Source organism: Theobroma cacao, chromosome 2 (genome assembly GCF_000208745.1).
Source record: "Theobroma cacao cultivar B97-61/B2 chromosome 2, Criollo_cocoa_genome_V2, whole genome shotgun sequence".
NCBI classification, from domain to species: domain Eukaryota; kingdom Viridiplantae; phylum Streptophyta; class Magnoliopsida; order Malvales; family Malvaceae; genus Theobroma; species Theobroma cacao.
This window is the reverse complement of record NC_030851.1, coordinates 17,033,195-17,052,235: the sequence shown is the minus strand read 5'-3', so window position 1 is coordinate 17,052,235 and position 19,041 is coordinate 17,033,195. Positions and strand designations below refer to the sequence as shown.

General features: G+C 32.3%; 2 protein-coding genes and 1 long non-coding RNA gene across 3 annotated transcripts; 1 reads left to right on the top strand and 2 right to left on the bottom strand.

Annotated features, from left to right (window-relative positions):
- On the bottom strand, positions 5,126-8,126 carry LOC18609001 (alpha-ketoglutarate-dependent dioxygenase alkB). The gene is made up of 7 exons (XM_007043951.2): positions 7,763-8,126; positions 7,506-7,657; positions 7,051-7,409; positions 6,516-6,654; positions 6,143-6,209; positions 5,902-6,023; positions 5,126-5,430 (listed from the first exon to the last, which is right to left on the bottom strand). Exons 1-7 carry the CDS (start codon positions 7,867-7,869, stop codon positions 5,291-5,293), a joined length of 1,086 nt encoding a protein of 361 aa, XP_007044013.2. The 5' UTR covers positions 7,870-8,126; the 3' UTR covers positions 5,126-5,290.
- Positions 8,230-12,723, top strand: LOC18609000. The gene is made up of 5 exons (XM_007043950.2): positions 8,230-8,638; positions 9,168-9,271; positions 9,484-9,597; positions 12,108-12,191; positions 12,386-12,723. The coding sequence occupies exons 1-5, from the start codon at positions 8,347-8,349 to the stop codon at positions 12,440-12,442; spliced, it is 651 nt and encodes a 216-aa protein (XP_007044012.1). The 5' UTR covers positions 8,230-8,346; the 3' UTR covers positions 12,443-12,723.
- Positions 16,894-18,567, bottom strand: LOC108660856. The gene is made up of 3 exons (XR_001926552.1): positions 18,531-18,567; positions 17,810-17,891; positions 16,894-16,931 (listed from the first exon to the last, which is right to left on the bottom strand). It is a non-coding gene; the product is annotated as an uncharacterized LOC108660856 (long non-coding RNA).

Sequence of the window (19,041 nt, the reverse complement as noted above, 5' to 3'; positions counted from 1 at the left end):
AAAATTCGATAACTTAAAGAGCAATTTTTATACTCTTTTCTTATTCTCCTGAAATTAGGGGTAGGCAGCGGTCGGTTGTAACAAGGCAACCGACAACAATTGTTGGTTATTTCAATCGACAGTTACAATTGACAGTTGCAACAGCAATCGTCGATGATGCCAATAAGCTTTGTCATCGAGGGACTCCCTTTCCCCCAAATCGATCGATAAACGACAAGCATATTGTTTTTTTATTTTGGAAGTAAAGACTATCCTACCCTTCATTAACCCTCCCTTAATCCAGCAGCCAAGTTTCCCCTTCCAATCCCCCATCGACAAAAACCCCTAATTTTCACTCTTCCTCTCCTACTAAACTCACCTTATTGACTCACTCATTCATAGTCCATCCCTTTGTTATTGTTGGTGTCACTCTAATTTGTTGCCAGCCACCTATTTTAGCAAGGTAAACCGTAGATTTTTTTTTCTTGCTACTGGTTTTGTGAAAATAACAAGAGAGATAAAAGCTTGACAGATTATGAATATTATTTTTTTTTGTTAAAATTCATGCTAGAGAGAAAATATGTTAGAGGTTATGAGTATTATATGTTGTTTTTTGCTTCTAAAAAATAATATTAATGCAAACAAAAATAATTCCCAAGGATTAGAAAAATGATAGGTTTGATTTTTAGTTTTCGGGAATTAAATTTTTTTCTCAACCATAAATTATTTCAATCTTAGTTGACATTAAACATTTCAAAGAGTTTAAGGTTTAGAATTATTATTTGGATAATTAATTAAAATGATTTGATGCTAGGATTAAACATTAAGAATTATGTTTGGGAATTAATGTTTAGAATTATTGTTTGGATTTTTAACTAGAATTATTGGTAATATGTTAAAATAACTATTTATAAGAAGTTATATAAAAAACTATTTACAAATAAATAAATGGACCTAAAATAACTATTTATAAGGGGTTATATAAAAAAGCCCAAGTCCAACAACAAAAAAGGAGCCATTTACAAAGGGTTGAACAAAAAAAAAAAGCCCAAATCAGTCCAAGTCAACCAAAAACAGCTCAAGTTAACCCACTTTAAAAACTGATTTAAAATAGACCAAACCAAAATCGGTTAAAATCGATCTTTTACACGGTTCGGTTTAGGCAGTTTCAAGGGTAAATTTTTTTGGTCGATTTTAGAAAAAATCGAACCAAAAATCGAAGAAACTGAATTGTACTTTTCCCTATCTGAAACCTTAAAAAGAGAGATGGAGGAAACAAAATTCAAATAAATAATGTTATTAGCAGAATCTTATAAGTCAACAATTTTTCTTCTAAATAACAAGCTTAAGTCGAAAATTGTTCTTTTCCATAGGCATTAGGGTTTTTTTTCATTAAATACAGTCATAAAACTCTAAATTCCTATCAAAACCAAATTTCTTTTGAGATGTTACTTAACCATTTTTGTCAAATCTAAAATGCTAATAAGTTTAAATTTGAGATGTTAAATCAAATTACATGCTTTTTGGTATTTGAACCAAAATTATTACTCAGGATATGTTACATAACCATTTTATTTTTTAATTAAATCCTATATTTTTAAGATTTTAAATGAAGATCGGTCAATTTTTATATGAAATGTTACTAACCATTTTAGAAAGGGCTTCAAAATCAACATATTTGAGTGAAAGTGAATAGTGGGATATGGCTTCTAGGAAAAGAAAATTTTTTGGCTTAATCATATTACTTAGATGCAAAATTATTGACTAAGGAAAAGAAATTTTTTTTGCTTAATCATGTCACTTAGAAGCAAAATTATTGACTTAATAAAATTCTACTAATAAGTTGATTTATTTGAATCTTGTTTCCTTAGTCTACTTTTTTGAAAAGTATGTTTCCTAAATTTCTCTTAAGGTTTCAAAAGACTAAGAAAATAATATAAAAATTACTCTTGAAGTTGCACAATTTTGCAAAACCTAACTCTAATAGATAAAGAAGATGATGGAGTTGGAGAGAGAAGGAAAACAAGAAAAGAACAGTTGAGATATAGAAAAGTGAAAATATTTTATATTTTGTTTAATTAGTTATTATAAACTTTTTAATATTTAATTTTAAGTCTCTAAAGTTTTTTATTTTACTTCATTAATGAGATGGCATATTTTGGTGAACTGACAATGTATAGAAGCTATATACTGACAGTACATCAAATATAAACCCTAAATATAAATCCTTAGTTAATTGGTTGTTGCATGATTTTCTTAGTAGAAAATACTAAATTTTAAAATGATCCAAAATCTTTTAAAAAATAATCATCTTGTATATTACTAATGATTTAAAAATATTTATATCTTATACAAGTTTTAAAATGATTTAAAAAAACTAAATCAAACTTGAAAGGTTCGAAATTGAAATAGTCTGAATTTAAAATGGTCTTAACTTGAGACTCCTCCTGAATTCAAAATGATTCAAACGTACTGGATTGACTCATTTACTAAGCCCTTGTTTAGTCTAACTTATTTTCAATTTATCTATTTTTTAAAAGTACAAGTTGAGCTAAATAGTATTTTGTGAGAAGCTCTTAAAAAAAATAGCTTCTTGTAAAGAATAAAATTAAAAAAAGCTCCAAATAGGAGCTTTCTCTTATTTTTTTTTTTAAAACATGCCAACTTCTTAGGAGAGTTATTTTTTTTTTCAAAAATATCCTTTTTCAAAAAATACCTCCTCCCTCTCTCCTTGTGATCCCCCTCTTCTCTTTCCCTTTTTGGAAATCATCCTTCTAGGGGTTTTTTTTTGTTTATACAAAAATTAAGGGAAAAGAAAACTTAAAATTCAAAATTGCAATCAGATATTATTTCTTCTTTTTATTTTTGCTTTGTTTTTCAGTTTATTTTCTATCGTTCGTTTTTTTTTTTTGCTTTGAAAACTCTCTTTATTGTTTGATATATCTTAGTTTATTATTTGATATGACAATTATGTGATGTTTATTTGTTCTTTAACTTCTTTTTGGTGTATATAATATTTGTTGATTATAATTGAAACAAATTAGTCAAATAAGTCAATGATTATTGACATAAATTAGATGAAAATTGAAAAGTTAATACTTGTATTCGTTTGTAATAACTCAGTTTTAAAGATTTTTTCTTTTAGGTATAACAATATGTTGCACTACAAGAAAATTGAAGTAAACTTTAATTCTTAGCAGTGAATTCCACATTTAAGCAAACAGTATCCAATAGATGATGTGTCACTTCTTGACAAAATAAATAACACATTAAAACATGAGAAAAAAAAATAAAAGCCCAAACTTTTTGTTCATGGAGGGAAACTTTGTTAGTGAGGACATTAAGACCTTGATAGACTTGCATGAAATTAGGAAAATGAGTTGCCAAATCAATGGATGAATGTGATTTTTCTGACATAGTTAGATCAATTATTAATACCAACTTAGGTTCTTTTCCTTATATGTAACATCAATTTTGTTCAGCTCCAACAGTCATAAATTTCAAGCAAATCTTTAAAAAATTACAACAAATATTTTTTTATATTCTTCTTTTATCTTTCAGCAATTCATAATATTATAGGGAAAATTATATGTTTTTCATACTCATCTTTTTTTATTTGATTCAATTATTTTTTTTGATTTATTAAATACCCTTTATAGTAATTTTAATCAAAATTAAAGTTTATATAAGTTGTTTTACCAAACAGTTTATTTATAAAAAAGAGTTTATAAAAAGTAAATTTACCAAATAGCTTTCATTTAATTTTAAAAACTATTATTTTTCATAAGAATTTTATCATCGCTTTTAAGCTAAAAAAAAAGTCTATCCAAGCATACTCTAAAAAAAGTTTGAATTCAAAATCTATTGCTCTGACACCAAATAAACCCGGAAAGAAAGAAAAAACTTGTAAGAATACACATTTTATTCCACTTTGTTTGATCTGGCTGCCAAACTTTGTTTGATCTGTCTTCAAGCTCTTATTTTGTTTTTTGTTAAAACTAATCATTGCCAATCAACCTTCTTTTGGTCATTGTTGTTATGATTTTAGAAGGAGAAATCAATATTGAAACTCACAAAATAAGCATAATATTGTTTCTCAACTTTATGAAAATTGGAAAGATTGAGGGAAAAATAGGTAGGAAGAAATTGATTTGATGGAAGTAGTCTGTTTTTATCTTAAAAGTAAGTAAATTAAAAAAAAATTTAATTTGATTGGAGGGTATAAAAATATGATCCTATAGGCAGTCCTTGTCTCGCAATTTTGTCTAACAGATTATCATGTCTTCTCTGCAATTCTTCCATTAAGCCAATCATGACAAAAAGAGATAATCATGCGCAGATATGAGGCCTTGCATATTTTTTCCGCAAAAAGGGTCAGAATCCATGTAATCTAACAAATGAATTTGCTTATTAAAGCAAATCTTACATTGGTGTAAGCTCACAATTTATATGCTACTTGTCCCATCAATGCTAGGACCTCATTTGTTTTATGATGAATTCATGATAATATAAGTCAACCTTTTATCATACAACCAAAGAAAGAAAATTTTAATACATACCACCAACTCTTGTAAACTTGCTATTCAACTTAGAGATTGCCAAATCCTCCTAATTTGAAAGACAAGCAGGGTCTTCCTTTTAATGTTGTCATTCTCGTGGAAGCATTCAAGCTAGGTTATATCAGTCAGTAAGTCATGGGCCAACGTCAAGGTGTTATTCTTGCGTATAAGAGTCATTCTCATGACTCATGGAACCTTTTGATTTTGCAGAGTCAGGAAATGTGAAAAGGTGTGAAAGGAAGAATTACACATCCAATCTGAAAGAGGGAATAGAGGCTCCGACATTGCAAAATGGTCGGTTTCTTTTTTTTGTGAGAAAGCAATTATCGAAAAGAGTGGAAAATTATAAAAACCTGGAATCATGATTTGAATGATACGTTCATCTCCTCATCAGCAAAGCAAGAGATGGCCGAGTTTGTTTAAGGCGCCAGATTAAGGTTTTGGTCCGAAAGGGCGTGAGTTCAAATCCTCCTCATAACCTGAGGTAGCCTTCCCTACACTCCACCAACTTATCGGGTCAAACCAAAAATTTTAATATACCCTTTTTCTCCTAAAAACCAAGCATTTTCTTGTTGAAATATTAAATTTTAAATTTTAAACTTTAAACTTTAAATGCAGAGTACAAAACCAGGCATCACTTGGACTGAAGATGCCTTCCATTGACAAGTTGAAACATTAAACTGAACAGAGGAAAAATGAAAATCACATAATCCAAAAAAATCTTTCTTTTTCTTTTCTAGCTTAAAACAAAATTAAAAGACTTGTCTGATATTGATGTTGATCCTTGAAGTTCTTATGTATTCTAAATAACAATGATCATCAATATGCAAAAACTGTGATTCAAGTGGAGTGACTTCAGCATTTTCTTCATCTGTGAATACACGAGGCACACCTGCAAGAATGAAAATCAATGGAGTTTTTTAATAGGTTATTAAAGATGCTTGAGGAGAAAACAATCAAAATCACATAAATGGATAAAGTTCATAAATTGCCCTCTACTATGAACTGCTCATGTTAAGAGCTTTTATAGGTAAAAGTTGTAGCTGATATTCCTTGTTACCAGTATATATCTGTAGCTTATTTGCTATTTAAGGATTCCATTGATCATCTAGTATAAGCAACCAAACAAATATCTTAGTTCCGTATTTGTCTCTCCCATTGGTATCTGTAGCAAAAAGGAAGCACAGAATGTACTTCTAGAATGCAAACACCAAGTATACCTAGAACAATTTTCATTGCATCATTGAATTGCTATTTATGGGTAGATTGACTTTATCATCTAGTTCAAGTCCAGAGCAAATTTCAAATTTTACTATTATTAATAGTCCATAACGAAGAAAATGAGTGAAACGTGAAATCTCACCATGAAAGCATTCCCTTGCCTCTCCTGCCATGAGTACAACATCGCCACTTCGGAGAAACATTGCTAACGGTTCATCCTGTCTAGACTTTCCTCCCAGAAGGAAAATAGCTTTGCAGCCCAAACTGAGAGGGAAAATAAAGTCAATAATCAAAAGGATGCTTACTTGAAGCCGCACCACCTCCCTCTCACTTTCATCCTTCTCATTTGGAGGGAATAAATAAAGTAGGAAAAAGCAAGTTACCTCATGCTTACAATAGGTTTACTCCAATCCGCTTCCATGTCATCCAGGTGACCACCAAGTGTATCGCCTGGAAAAAGAAAAAAGAGTTTAACAATCAGTGAGGACTTTTGTCCAAAAGGTGACATTGTCAATAATCACTAAGTTTCAATAAATCCATAGTTAAAACCACAACACTCAATATATTTCAATGTCAAAGAGACAAGTTCAACCAAAATTGTAATTTACAATTATCCAAAGCGTTAGAAGATATTTTATTCACTTTACTCCTAAAGTAACCAAACTCTAAAAAATTTGCAGACAACTTGAGAACATTTACAAAATAAAATGAAATATGAGATTTATCAGTATGCAACCATTTATATCCTATGAGTACCTAACCCAAAATAGTTGACAATTGCAGCTTCTGGCCGGAACTCTTCTCCAATAGGCATTGCAGGCTCAGCCATTCTTTTAGCTAGTTGACAGAGTGCATCAGGAATTTTGTTATATGGTAGAGACACATCATAGTTCCGCTGCACCATGAACAAATTTAATTTAGAAATCAATCTGAAACAAGGAACCTACTTTCAATCTCAAAAAAAAAAAAAAAAATGGCGCACATTTCTCAGGGTTAAGACACGAGGAGCATGATCAGAAAATTGTCAATCTTGAATGATACCTTATGATACTTTCAAATAGGTAACAAGGAAAAAAGTTTCTGTGCAATAAACGTTGAAAATGATCCTTCTGTCACAGATCTAGGAACCTACAACTAAATCTAATTCAACCAACTACCTCTAATTGAAGAACCTTCAAATTCTATCCACTGGCTGTCCGATCAATATCATCTTCTCTAATTTATACAGTCAAGAAACTCGCCAAAAGAGATACAAGGAAGAAGGCCCAAGACTAAATAAGTGAATACCTACCTTGGACCAGTCAAATTGTAGGCCAAGGGTACTCCACCGTAACTTTCGCAGCAAAACAGAAGCAGAAACTGATTTGCAACTCTTTGCCCTAGATCGAGCAATGTCTTCCTCGTAAAATTTCCACCTATGAGCATCTCCATTGCTCACGGAAGCACTTGATTCAGAATCCAAACAATTGTCCGATCCTTCCTCCTCAACAAGTACTTTACCTTCCTGTGCCGCAACAAACAGGTTCCGTATTGGCCCATAAATGGCATTATGATTTGTTCTGTTGGGAGGCTGCGGAAACTTCCTTAAACTTGCCCTTATCCATTGACATTGTTCCTCCACGGTCAATGCCCCGGGAATAAAATAGAACCCTATATTTTAGATCAATTCATCAAAAAAGAAAAAAAATTCAAATTTCTTCTCTAGTTTGGAACTCATTAAATTCAAAGGAAAAAAAAAAAAGATACCAGGGCGATCTTCCAAGCGAAAAACTGGACGATTAAATCCACAATTGACAGCTACAATTCCTGGAGGAAGTTCGCCTTTCTGATTGTAGGACTCTGAAATGGATTTCGGATCCAAAACCTCTGACAAATCGACTTGTTGAGGTTGCTTCTTCCTGAGAAATTCAAATAAAATCATAAATCAGGACAAAAAGCTTTTTTTTTTCTTTTTTCCAGTTTAAGTGAACTACATTTGAGATAGAAGCTGAAAAGTTAGGTACTTTTTGGAGGATTTGGAATGCTCCTCGTAGTAAAGCTTGTATTTCTTCTCTGCTTTCCTGAAAGCGGTCCGTTCCGCATTGTCACCGGCTCCGTCGGATCCGTACATCTATCCTGAGCCGGTGAGTTAACTGAGAATCAGTCGAAGTAAACCCCTGATGATTCAAGATTAGGGTTTTATCTAAGATTTCATAACCGATTTGATTTTATTTTACCCCAAATGATTTAAGATTAGATCAGGTGCTCTCGGGACTACTGGAAGTTAGTTATGTAGTTCAGGGGACATCCTCCGTTTTGTCGACTTATCTTCCATGATGCCGGCGAAGTGGTTCGGGCACTCAACTTTCTTCATGTCCACAAAGCTGAAAAGACAATAAACCCTGACTAACTATTTGTCATTATGGAGGGCAATTACGTAAAGTTGAGGTGGCTGGAGCATGAGGGCCCGGATACGCGAAAATTGGGGGCGCCTATAGCAAACCAAACAACTGACGGGGAAAAAATCTCGTTAATTGAAGGGGCGGTGCCCAGCTATATAAATAACGCAAGAAAAGGAATTAACCGGAAAAAGGAAAAAGGATCAGAAATGGCGTGCAGGACGGTATTGCGTTCCATTTTCGTAACGGAGCCGTGGAGGCCTCTGCATCGAAACGGGAATTTCCGTTCTCTTAAAACGTTGAGGAGCTTCGGAATTTCTGCTGCGAAAAGACGGAGCTGCGGAGGTCACGGGATGGTTGTTAGGGCTCGAGACATTCATTTTTGGAAACGGACTCAGAAACTGAATTGCTCTCATAATGAAACGCCGTCGTCTTCGACGTCGGAGGAGGGTGACCTTGATCAAGGCCCACCTCAAGAAGCTGTTCTTAAAGCAATTTCAGGTTCCCTTTTGGAGCAGACTTGTTTTGATTTTCTCTTCTCTCTCTGGGAGTTGTTTGTTGGGATACATTATAGTTTATATCTGGTTTGAAGTTGGTTAATGAGTTGCTGAGAAATGGATGAATTAAGGATTTTTGATAGATTGATTGTTATACCTGGCTTAATTAAAAAAGGGTTGATGTTGCTTTATTAGTTGAAAAAATAGAACCAAATGCCTAAGAAAATTATATTTGCCAAGGAAATAAATGATTAATCAATCCACATTCTGGTTAGCAGCATCAAAGTCAGAAACTTTTAAGCAATAGTATGAAGGAGCTATTTCCTCTTTAAAGTTAAATAGAAGAATGCTTCTTTAGAAATCTCTCTGGATTATGTATGTGGACATGGTTTTTTTATCAGTTTACGAATTGGAATTTGATGCTTGCTTGAATCCTTGCATGTTAGATTGTCCTTTTCCATCTATCAGTCATGTCTTTTTCTTCAAGAAGCCTGTAAGATTTTATTGACTTAACTTTTGGTTTTGGAATTCAGAGGTTTCAAAGACAGAAGGGAGAGTTGGGCAAACCACAAATGTGGTCATTGGTGGTACAGTAGCAGATGATTCAACTAATGAATGGCTTACTTTGGATCAGAAGGTAAATCATATGCTCTCCTAATTTCCAATCCTCTCAAGGGGTTTCAGACAATATCCTTTCCATTGCTTATAAACTGAACCTGAAGTGGTTAAATTCATTTCACTTGGAGATTCCGTTGATTTGGCTGTCTGTGGTACATGCAGCGTGTTAGACTTAAGATGCTGAAGGCTTTGAGATTGTTTGACTGCTTAATGATTTTTTTAACTTGTCAGGTCAACTCATACCCAACAGTTAGAGGATTTACAGCTATTGGAACTGGAGGTGATGATTTTGTGCAAGCTATGGTTGTTGCAGTGGAATCTGTGATACAACAGCCGATTCCTGAGGTATCTATACTCATTTTTACTGGTGGAAATCAATTATTGATTGAGATGTTCATTTATTGGTGCATTTGAATATAATAGTAGAGTAAATTTTGAGGTATTAGTTTATAAGTAGATGAACTTAGGTGTTGTGTGATAATTAAAACTACCACTGTTGGAGCGGATGGAAACAATGATATCTCGTCTTGCTAGAATATCTGTGTAGAGCTCTTCTGGACTTCAATTAGTGATAGTTTTATGTATAAGTCATTGTAGGGAGTATGTGGGAGCATAACATAAGCAAGATTTCAACTAGACAGACTTCTGTGAACTGTAGATGGATTACCCCGTTCATATTGCACATTTGAGGCTTTCATATAACAAGTGATTGCCCACCAGATAAATTGGAGCTCTGGGAAGTGCATTATATTAGCTAAGTATTACATAACAGGCAGTTTTTGACCAAAGAAAGAATTTGGAAAGTTCATAAAACATTGAAGGATTCAATGGGGCTTTTAGGCTCCATTTGTTTGATTTGAAATGGATTTTTAGGCATCCATTTCCTCATTTTCTGGTGTTTGGTTGTCAGAAATTGGCTTGGTCAAAGGAAGATGTCTTCCTAGTCAAAGGCAAAAAACTCATTTTGGGGGAAATTGTCTTTCATTTTAAAAAAGCAGAAAACAATTTCTGAAGTTAACAACAGAAGACCCCAAACACCCTAAATGTTTCACTCTCTTAGCTCATTCACCAAACTAGCTGAAACCACCGCCTCCTTCCCCTTCATCAGTGAGAGCTTTTCCTTTTTCCTTCCTCTCCTCTTCTCCCTCCCCTCTTATCTGCTCTTTCCACAGCCTTCAACCTCCTTCCCTCCATCCTCTTTACCTCAGCAAGCAAGCTTGCTTCCTCTTTCCCTCTCCCTTGTACTCTTCTATTACCCTTCTCATTCTCTTTCTATAGATCGATGGGAACCGTTTGGAATCCCATCTCGGAAAGTCACAGCCGTGAGTTGTGGCCCATTTTGAGACCCCTATTCTTATGTTGTGCCGCTGATAAGTCCTCTGCCATCAAGCTCAAAATTGCAAGCCATTGCTTCATTCCTCCACTGCCAAGAACTGATTCTTTTCTATTTTTTTAGAATCTGATGTCCAATGTTAATTTATGTGGATATTTTGAGTGGGTTTTTATTCATAAACCTCTGACTTTTAGATTTTTGCATGAGTTTCATTAATTTGTCAGGGGGATTTTTTTTATTTGGTTAAATTGATGATACTAAAATTGGTATTATTCAAGTTTTTAAGATCTTGATATTCTTTGTCTCATGGTGAAGAGCCTTTGATTACTCTTAATCCAGCAAATTTTAATTTACATGTTTTCATTTGGATGACAAATTTGTTGACATTTTGTAATTTGATAAACTTGGCTAATAAGACAAGGAGTTTGGGGGTATTTCGGGTTAGAGAGAGGTTTAAACAGGGAGATGAAAGAAAGAGAAGAGAAAAGGAGAAAGAAAATGTTGGGTGTTTTTATTGGAAACAAACACCAGAAAATGATTTTTGTTGTAACCATCCAAACAATGGAAAATGGAACTTTTTCTAGAATTATCTTGGTGCAGGAGTATTCTAAAATATATCTAATAGTTTATCTTAAAATGTTTTCTTTTATGTTTACTGTTTTACTATAATTATTAGTTTGGTATCATGTTTTTATTTTATTAAGTGAACATTTGATTAGCATGTGATCTTTTAATTAGTTTGAATGGCTTGGATTAGCTGGGGCTTACTTATATCCAAGGACTAAGATTGAAAGATGCCATAACGCTAGTATAAATAGTCTCTTTAAACCCGTTAGGTGGCTTTATTATTTTGGATTATTTTTCTGACAAATTTTCTGTAATTGTAAACCTAGTATCTTGTTCCTACTGCAATTTTACATCAATTCTAATCTTCACTCTGCTTTTCTTTCCTGTTTTGGTTTTCTTTTTATTGTTTCTACTTCCGCACTACATCATATCTTCTAGGAAAATTTTTTATTTTGTAGAAGTTGTTTTCGATTAAACAAACATAGCCTTAGAAACCTTCAGTTCAGATTAAATCAGCAACCAATGAAAATTGAGTATAAACTCATAGTCCTGTGGAACATCTGGATGGTAGAGAGTAACTGCCAGCATAAGTTTGTTAAAATGAATGACCGTTGTGGGTCTTTTGTGAGGTGTTTGAATAAATGCTAAATAATTTTTGTCGGGAAGAATAGATTTGTTTAGACTAGATTTGGCATTCGTCCTACTTTAGGTGTTGGATCTCCTGTCTTGGTTAAGGAGTTCAAGGGAAGAAACAAGCTAAAAGTATGATCAATCATGATGACTAGTTTGAATTTTTTTTATTCCTTTCATGGAAAGATTTTGCCTCTGGAAATGACTTAAGATCACTATTGAAATACAGCTTACTCTTTCCATTTTTCAGCTTTCTTCTTCTTTATCAAGAAGTTGTATTATTTCATCCATGGAAACACAAATGCCTAACAATATTTCATAACAGGGTCGGGTGAGGCAGAAATTATCATCTAGGGGAAAATATGTATCTGTCAACATTGGTCCTGTTCGAGTTGTTTCTAGTGAACAGGTCCTCTCTCTCTCTCTCTCTCACACACACACACACGCACTGGCATCCGCAGACGTGCACAGTCACGCACACACACAAAACCAGATATAAGAATCGTTTCCTCTACTTTCGTTTTCCTTCTAATATATATAAGAATTGCTTCAAGTAACAGAGAGTTGTACTTAACTCTGATTGAAATTTGTTGTGCTGTTCAGGTTCAAGCTGTATACAATGCCATGAGGAGAGATGATCGAATGAAATACTTCTTGTAATGTGATCCTCATTCTTGTTTTGTGTAGAATGTGATCATGCAGGGCAGTATGATTGCCCTTTTCTTCTTCCTAGGTTTCTTTTGTCATCTCTTTCTCAAGTAGTCAGTTTATTATCTTTGATTAACCAAAAGGCACACGCATAAGCAAAGGAATCATCATTGAAATCAATCTTGTATTTGTCTCTTTGGTAAGCCATGTCAATCTGTATCTGATGATGTATATGATATTTAGTTGTTAATCAGAAATTAGCCATCAAATAACATATTTCGTTCCCCTCTTCAGGCCATGTACATCCTTTTTATTGATGACATAATAAGGTGTTTTTTCCCTTTTGCCATTTGTTCTCTAAATTATGAATTCATGAAAAGATGATTAATCATTCATAATTAAACACCCTTTTAGTGATGACAAGAAAGGAATTTAGAGTACATGAATTCATGAAAGGATTTTTAAGCTCTATTCTCTTTGCCATTTATTCTCTAAGATTTCCTTAAGTTGCTCTATTCTCTTTGCCATTTGTTCTCTAAATTTTCATCAAGTTTTCTTAGAGGGTTAAGCTAAGGAATAGAATTCCTCTGCCTTCATTTGGTATCCCACTGGGTGTTCATTTCATAATTTTGCTTGAGGCTTTAGATTGGAGTAAACTTCTCATATTAAATTTTAGGGTTTGAGACTTAAGGTTTAAGGTTTATGGCTTATGGTTTGTGATATAGAATTTAGGCTTTAGGGGTTAGAGATAGCATAATATCGGATACGATGCAAAATTATGGAAGAGGCACCAAGTGGGGCACTAAGTAGGGATAGAAGATTTCTATTCCTTTGTTTGAGAGTTGTCAAGCGATTTCCTTTAAAAGGTAGCCAGTACATCCAAAATTATATTTTATAAGGCTGTTAATCAAAGCGAAATGTTTGGTATTGTCTATTATTCAAACTTGTGGGTGGATAATCTTTCTAGGTCTTAACTACTAATTAAAGTTAAAAGGGTAAATTCGGCATTGTCTTTTTTTTTTTTTTAAATATAAACTCCATGTAAACCTTTTGTGGTATGATATATTTTTGTATAACATATTTTCTTTATTTTTTCAAATAAAATCTTTTACTTCAGTACTGCTCCTATAGGCAGTAACAGTGTTAAATTTCACAAAAAAAAAAAAAAAACCTCTTATAAGTTTCTCTAAAACGACAATAAAACCCTTCTATTTAAAAATCTTATTTCTTAGATTTGAAATATAAATTCCCAAATTGAATAATGTTTGCAAAAAATAATTTTTTTTTTACGTTGTCTTGTACTCATAAAGTGTGACCTTGAGAGCTCTTTGTCCAAAAGATCCAATAGACACCACCAGGATTTAGCATAACTGGTATACGTTATATTCACTAACCAAGGCTGTCTATTGAGAATTTGCTCTGTTTTGTTGGTGCAAGTCCAATTAAGTTCTGTACAACATTGTCTTTGTTGACGATTGGAGATGCTCGCAGGCTCTGGAGTGAGCACTGATATCTGGACAAGCTATGCTGCGAGGATAATGGCCACATCAACTAGCCCATTCATAATTGTGCAATTACCAGCTGTTTTACACACAACTTCTCAAAGTCGAATTACAATTTTGATTGCACTCGTTGTTTTTTTCTTTATTGTTGTCTTATAGGCTTTATCTAGGTACATAAACCTAGATTTGTCATGGATTCTTAATATCTTGTTTACTGGCTTTCAGTGTCTGCTTTTCTTCCATAACCATGACCGTCCAATAACCTTGTCCTATTTGCAATCTTGGTTAGTCTTATTTTTACTTTTATATGTCTTTAAATAACGTTTTTTTTTTACATTTCAAAAACCAAAAACTTAAATGTTTTTCTGTTACGAGAAAACCTTCATTTGTCTTTTTTTTTTTTTTTTTTTCAGTTTTGGATGGATTCTTGCTCTAGAATTTCAATGGGTTCAATCCTCTATATTTCGATAAGAATTTGAAAATCTAAAGTTCAAATCCAATAAATAAGACTTTTAAAAATAAGAATTTTATTGTCTTTTAGTGAAACTTATTGTTTTTGTTAACGAAAATTTAACACTGTTATATTGTGGGAATAATAGTAAAATATATTACGTGTTTGGTTGGGGGGAATGGACTAGCCATTTCCCCTTATTCCTATTATCAATTTAAAGATGCATTTGGTTGGATGGAATGACCATTTCTCGGAATAGTCATTCTAGGAGGACTTGGAATAGCCATTATTGAGCTTCCCTTAGTAACAACTATTTCGGATTGGTGAGAATAGAAAACAAATTAGATTGGACGAAAAATTCCCTTTAAAATTTTAAAAAATTAGTCTTATAATATAAATTTTTTTCATTTCTCAAGTTTTCTTTCTCTCTCTACCCATCTTCCTCCGCTCCTTCTTTTTCTGCATTTCCCTCTATCACTAGAGGCAGACAAAAGAGGTGGCGGCAACACCAAAGTCGGTGAAGGAAATGTCGATCTAGCATTCCCTGACCAAATCAGTTGCTAGATATTGCGATCGAATTTGGCACTCCAGCGCCAAATTCGACCACAAAGAGCACCGATATGGTGCTCCTTAGCTTGATCTAGCCATAGGAAGAGCATATCGTCGATCCTTTACCTCGATCGACCATATCTCTAGTGGCTAACTTGCGAGAAGAAAAAAAGAAAATAAAAATGAAAAAATTAAAGTGAATTTAAAATGAAAAAGGTTGAAGTTTTAATTCTAAATTATAAAAAGTTATTATTTTAAATTTAAAAATTATTAAAATTTTAATTATAAATTTGTAATATTTTAATATTTTAAAAACAAATAATAAAATAAAATAATGATGTTAATGTTTTAATTATAAATTATTAATATTTTAAATGAAATATAAATTATTAATATTCTATAAATTAAAATAAATAATCATATTAAAATTCAATAAAAATTTATTAATATTTTAAANTAATAATGTTAATGTTTTAATTATAAATATTTTAATTTAAAAATGAAATATAAATTATTAATATTCTATAAATTAAAATAAATAATCATATAAAAATTAAATAAAATTTATTAATATTTTAAATAAATTATTAAAATAATAAATATTTTAATTTAAAAATTAAAAATTATAATAAAAGGTATTTTTGTCATTTATCACTTATTTGTTAGCTATTTTAAAAACTATTCATACCAACCAAACATTGGAATAATGCATAATAGCAATTATTGTCCTATTCCATTCCCATGAACTAGACTACATAATAATTATTCTTCTTTTATTTTATTTTCACAAAATGTTTATTCCATTCCCACTATATTCCATAAAATTTTATTTATGACCACAAAGGATATGTGTGGAGTTTACCATAAGTTAATTCCTATACTCAAATATATAGGCAAACCCAATTAAATCTCGGCTAACAATGAAGATCATTTACTACACTCAAACATATGAATGGATAATTTGATTAGGTCTCAGCTACTAATCAAAGTCATTTACGATGCTCAAACATTTGAAACAATAACTTGGTTAGATCTCAACTATTAATTATAGTCATTTACTATACTTAGACATGTGGGTGAATAACTTGGTTCAGTCTCAATTATTAATTAAGGTCATTTACTATACTCAAACATGTGAACGGATAACTTGATTAGGTCTCAACAACTAATTAAAGTCATTTACTATACTCAAACATGTGAATGGATAACTTGATTAGGTCTCAACTACTAATTAAAGTCATTTACTATACTCAAACATGTGAATGGATAACTTGATTAGGTCTCAACTACTAATTAAAGTCATTTACTATACTCAAACATGTGAATGGATAACTTGATTAAGTCTTAGCTACTAACTAAAGTCATTACTATACTCAAACATATAATGTCATGATCCGGAACTCTCCTCGAGCCCGTGACAACCGTCGTGATGTCCTGATAGATATTCATTACCCGTAATGTTAATCGAAACCTTGTAAGGCTTAACATCAGTTTTTCTCGCTTCCCCTGTGAATATTATTCACTAAAATTATGTTTTGAGAGATTATAAACATTTTTCAAATCAAAACAATAGAAAAACAATTTTTTTCTCACAGAGGCATTTTGGTCATTTTTCCTTAAAAATATCGAAATCCACTAAAAATGTAGTATGCGAGTACAAAACACATAATTCATAATCAAAAATAAATTTGGATGTCTAAAACATTCGTTTAAAATGAAATTATGATTATTAGAATAAAATAAAAATATTGAATAAAATATTCAATTTTCTCATAAAACAATATTTTTAGAACACTGCATAAATAATTTTTACAGCGTAAAAGCAAAATAAATTCATATATATCGTAATACAGTAAGCCAAAGTATTTAATTTAATTTACAGTAATAAATGGGCCCACGAACGACAAAAAGTATTTAAAGCAGTAAACCTACAGTTTTTGAGGATGCAATTCCAACTGTAGCCCTCAACAAAGTGAGCTATTTACCGACTATCCTGAGCCTGAAATGGGTGAAAAAGAGGGTGGTGAGATTATAAAATCCTAGTGAGTAAACAAAAACCATCTAAAATATCTAAAGTAGAGTAAATTGAGACAGATAAAATAATTTAATATACTATAATTCATTACCTTTCAACTCATTTCAACCAAATAAAATCGATTCATATAAATCAAGTAATCAACATGGCTTATGAATTTCTTAAAAGCTTTGGCTCGTGCCAAAATCATTCTCATACCTAGTTATTAGGGATTCCTTGATCGAGGGCTATCCCAACCGAGTTCGCCAAGGCTGTTAAAAAGTTATGTACGCATAAATCATGTTTTTATTTTGAAAACATAGCCGTTCCTTTGCGTTGGCCGAGTTCACCCTCATGTGGTGGTTTTGCATGAAGTGAACTCTAAAGTGTTAACCTCAGGAGTTATCCACCCGCGTCTCTCATACTGAGGTAAGATATAACAGGGTTTACTGTGCCCCTCTAATAGGCTGGTCCACAGAAACCCGCCTACTGCAGTAAGCTAATAATTATCCTACCAATCAATAAAATTCAATAACATGATATGACAATTATTGTAATTCACAGCCTTTCAAGACTAAATACACAGTTCATATATTTCAATACAAATACCAATTCAGCCATTTATGCAAATATTGTCATAAGCCATTCGATTCAAACCATGAATTTACAACACATGAAAACAGTCTCCAATTACTCTATTTTCAAACCTTCATTTCATTTCAAGACAATGTTATAAAATCATTTCATTAAATCACATTTTAATTACAAAACACAAAGATTTACCATTTAACTCATTTTCCATAAAATCACAAAATCGGATAAAAACTACTTTAGATAATTAAGATGATAGTAAGGTTACTCACAATTTCTAGAGTGCGGATTTCGAAGTACTCTGACTATGGTCCTCGGATGCAATTTTCTTGCCTTTATCGGAGGACTCACCACCTTGACATAGTACAAAATCGAGAAACTTACTACATTGGTACTAAATCGAAATTAAACTAATTTAGACTATTAATGCATGATATGGAATGCAAAATGCACGGGTAACCATCTAAACCCGATATTGGCCTAATTCGTCTTATCACCCGATTAATTGGCCAACGCGTCCAATTTAGCTCCAAATTTCTCCATTTCTTTTCCAATACCTTAATTCACCAAACACAAGTCAAATAACCTAAAATTTGGCAAAACCATATTCACTTTTCTTCTTAGAATTTTTGGTCAATAATGGTGCATTAACACCGTGATTTTTCCTACTACTTTTCCACACCATAATTCATCATTTTCTAACCAATTCTCTTAAAATAAAAAATCAAATTCATCCTCACTCAATACAAGGTAGGTTCGGCCATTGATGGGTGATGGGTAAAATGAATTCTTTTCTCGCTGTTTTGCTTCTGGACATGGTAAACTAACTAAAAACACTAACATATCTTGAAATCAAATCAATCCAACATCATTCTCTCTCCATACCCATTCGACTAGCCATGAATTCACCATGAAAACATGAAATTTAACCACGAAAAATAAGGAGAAATGCTTAAGAAAAATAGATTTCAAGTTTAAATTGAGAAATCCTACTATTTTCACTTGTTTTCCTTGATTTTCCTCACTTTTTCTCTTGAAATTCTCCACCTAGAGTTCTTGTTCTTTATTTTCTTCCTTTGTTCTTCTTTGGCCGGCCATATGAATGAAAAATGGGCTGATTTTGTGCTAATTTATAAGAAAAATAATGAATGGATGAGATTTTGACACGTCATCATTCCATTGGTCTATGTGTCATACTTAGCCATTAAGCAATCTCTCTCCACCACTTAAATTTTCTCAATTATCCATGATAATATTGGGTAAAATCCATGTGCTGGACAAGTGTTGGGTGGTGTAAAATTACAATTTTGCCCTTGGGGTGGCAAAATGATTATTTTACCCCTGTGCTCGAAAAAATGTCAAAATTAAAATTCTTCACTTCTCAAACTCAAATTATACTCCCAATGATCAATCTCAGTAAAAAATTCCAGCCAACACTCACATCTTAACCTCAGGTGGCAAAATGACCATTTTGCCCCTAGGTCATAAAAATTTCAATTTGACT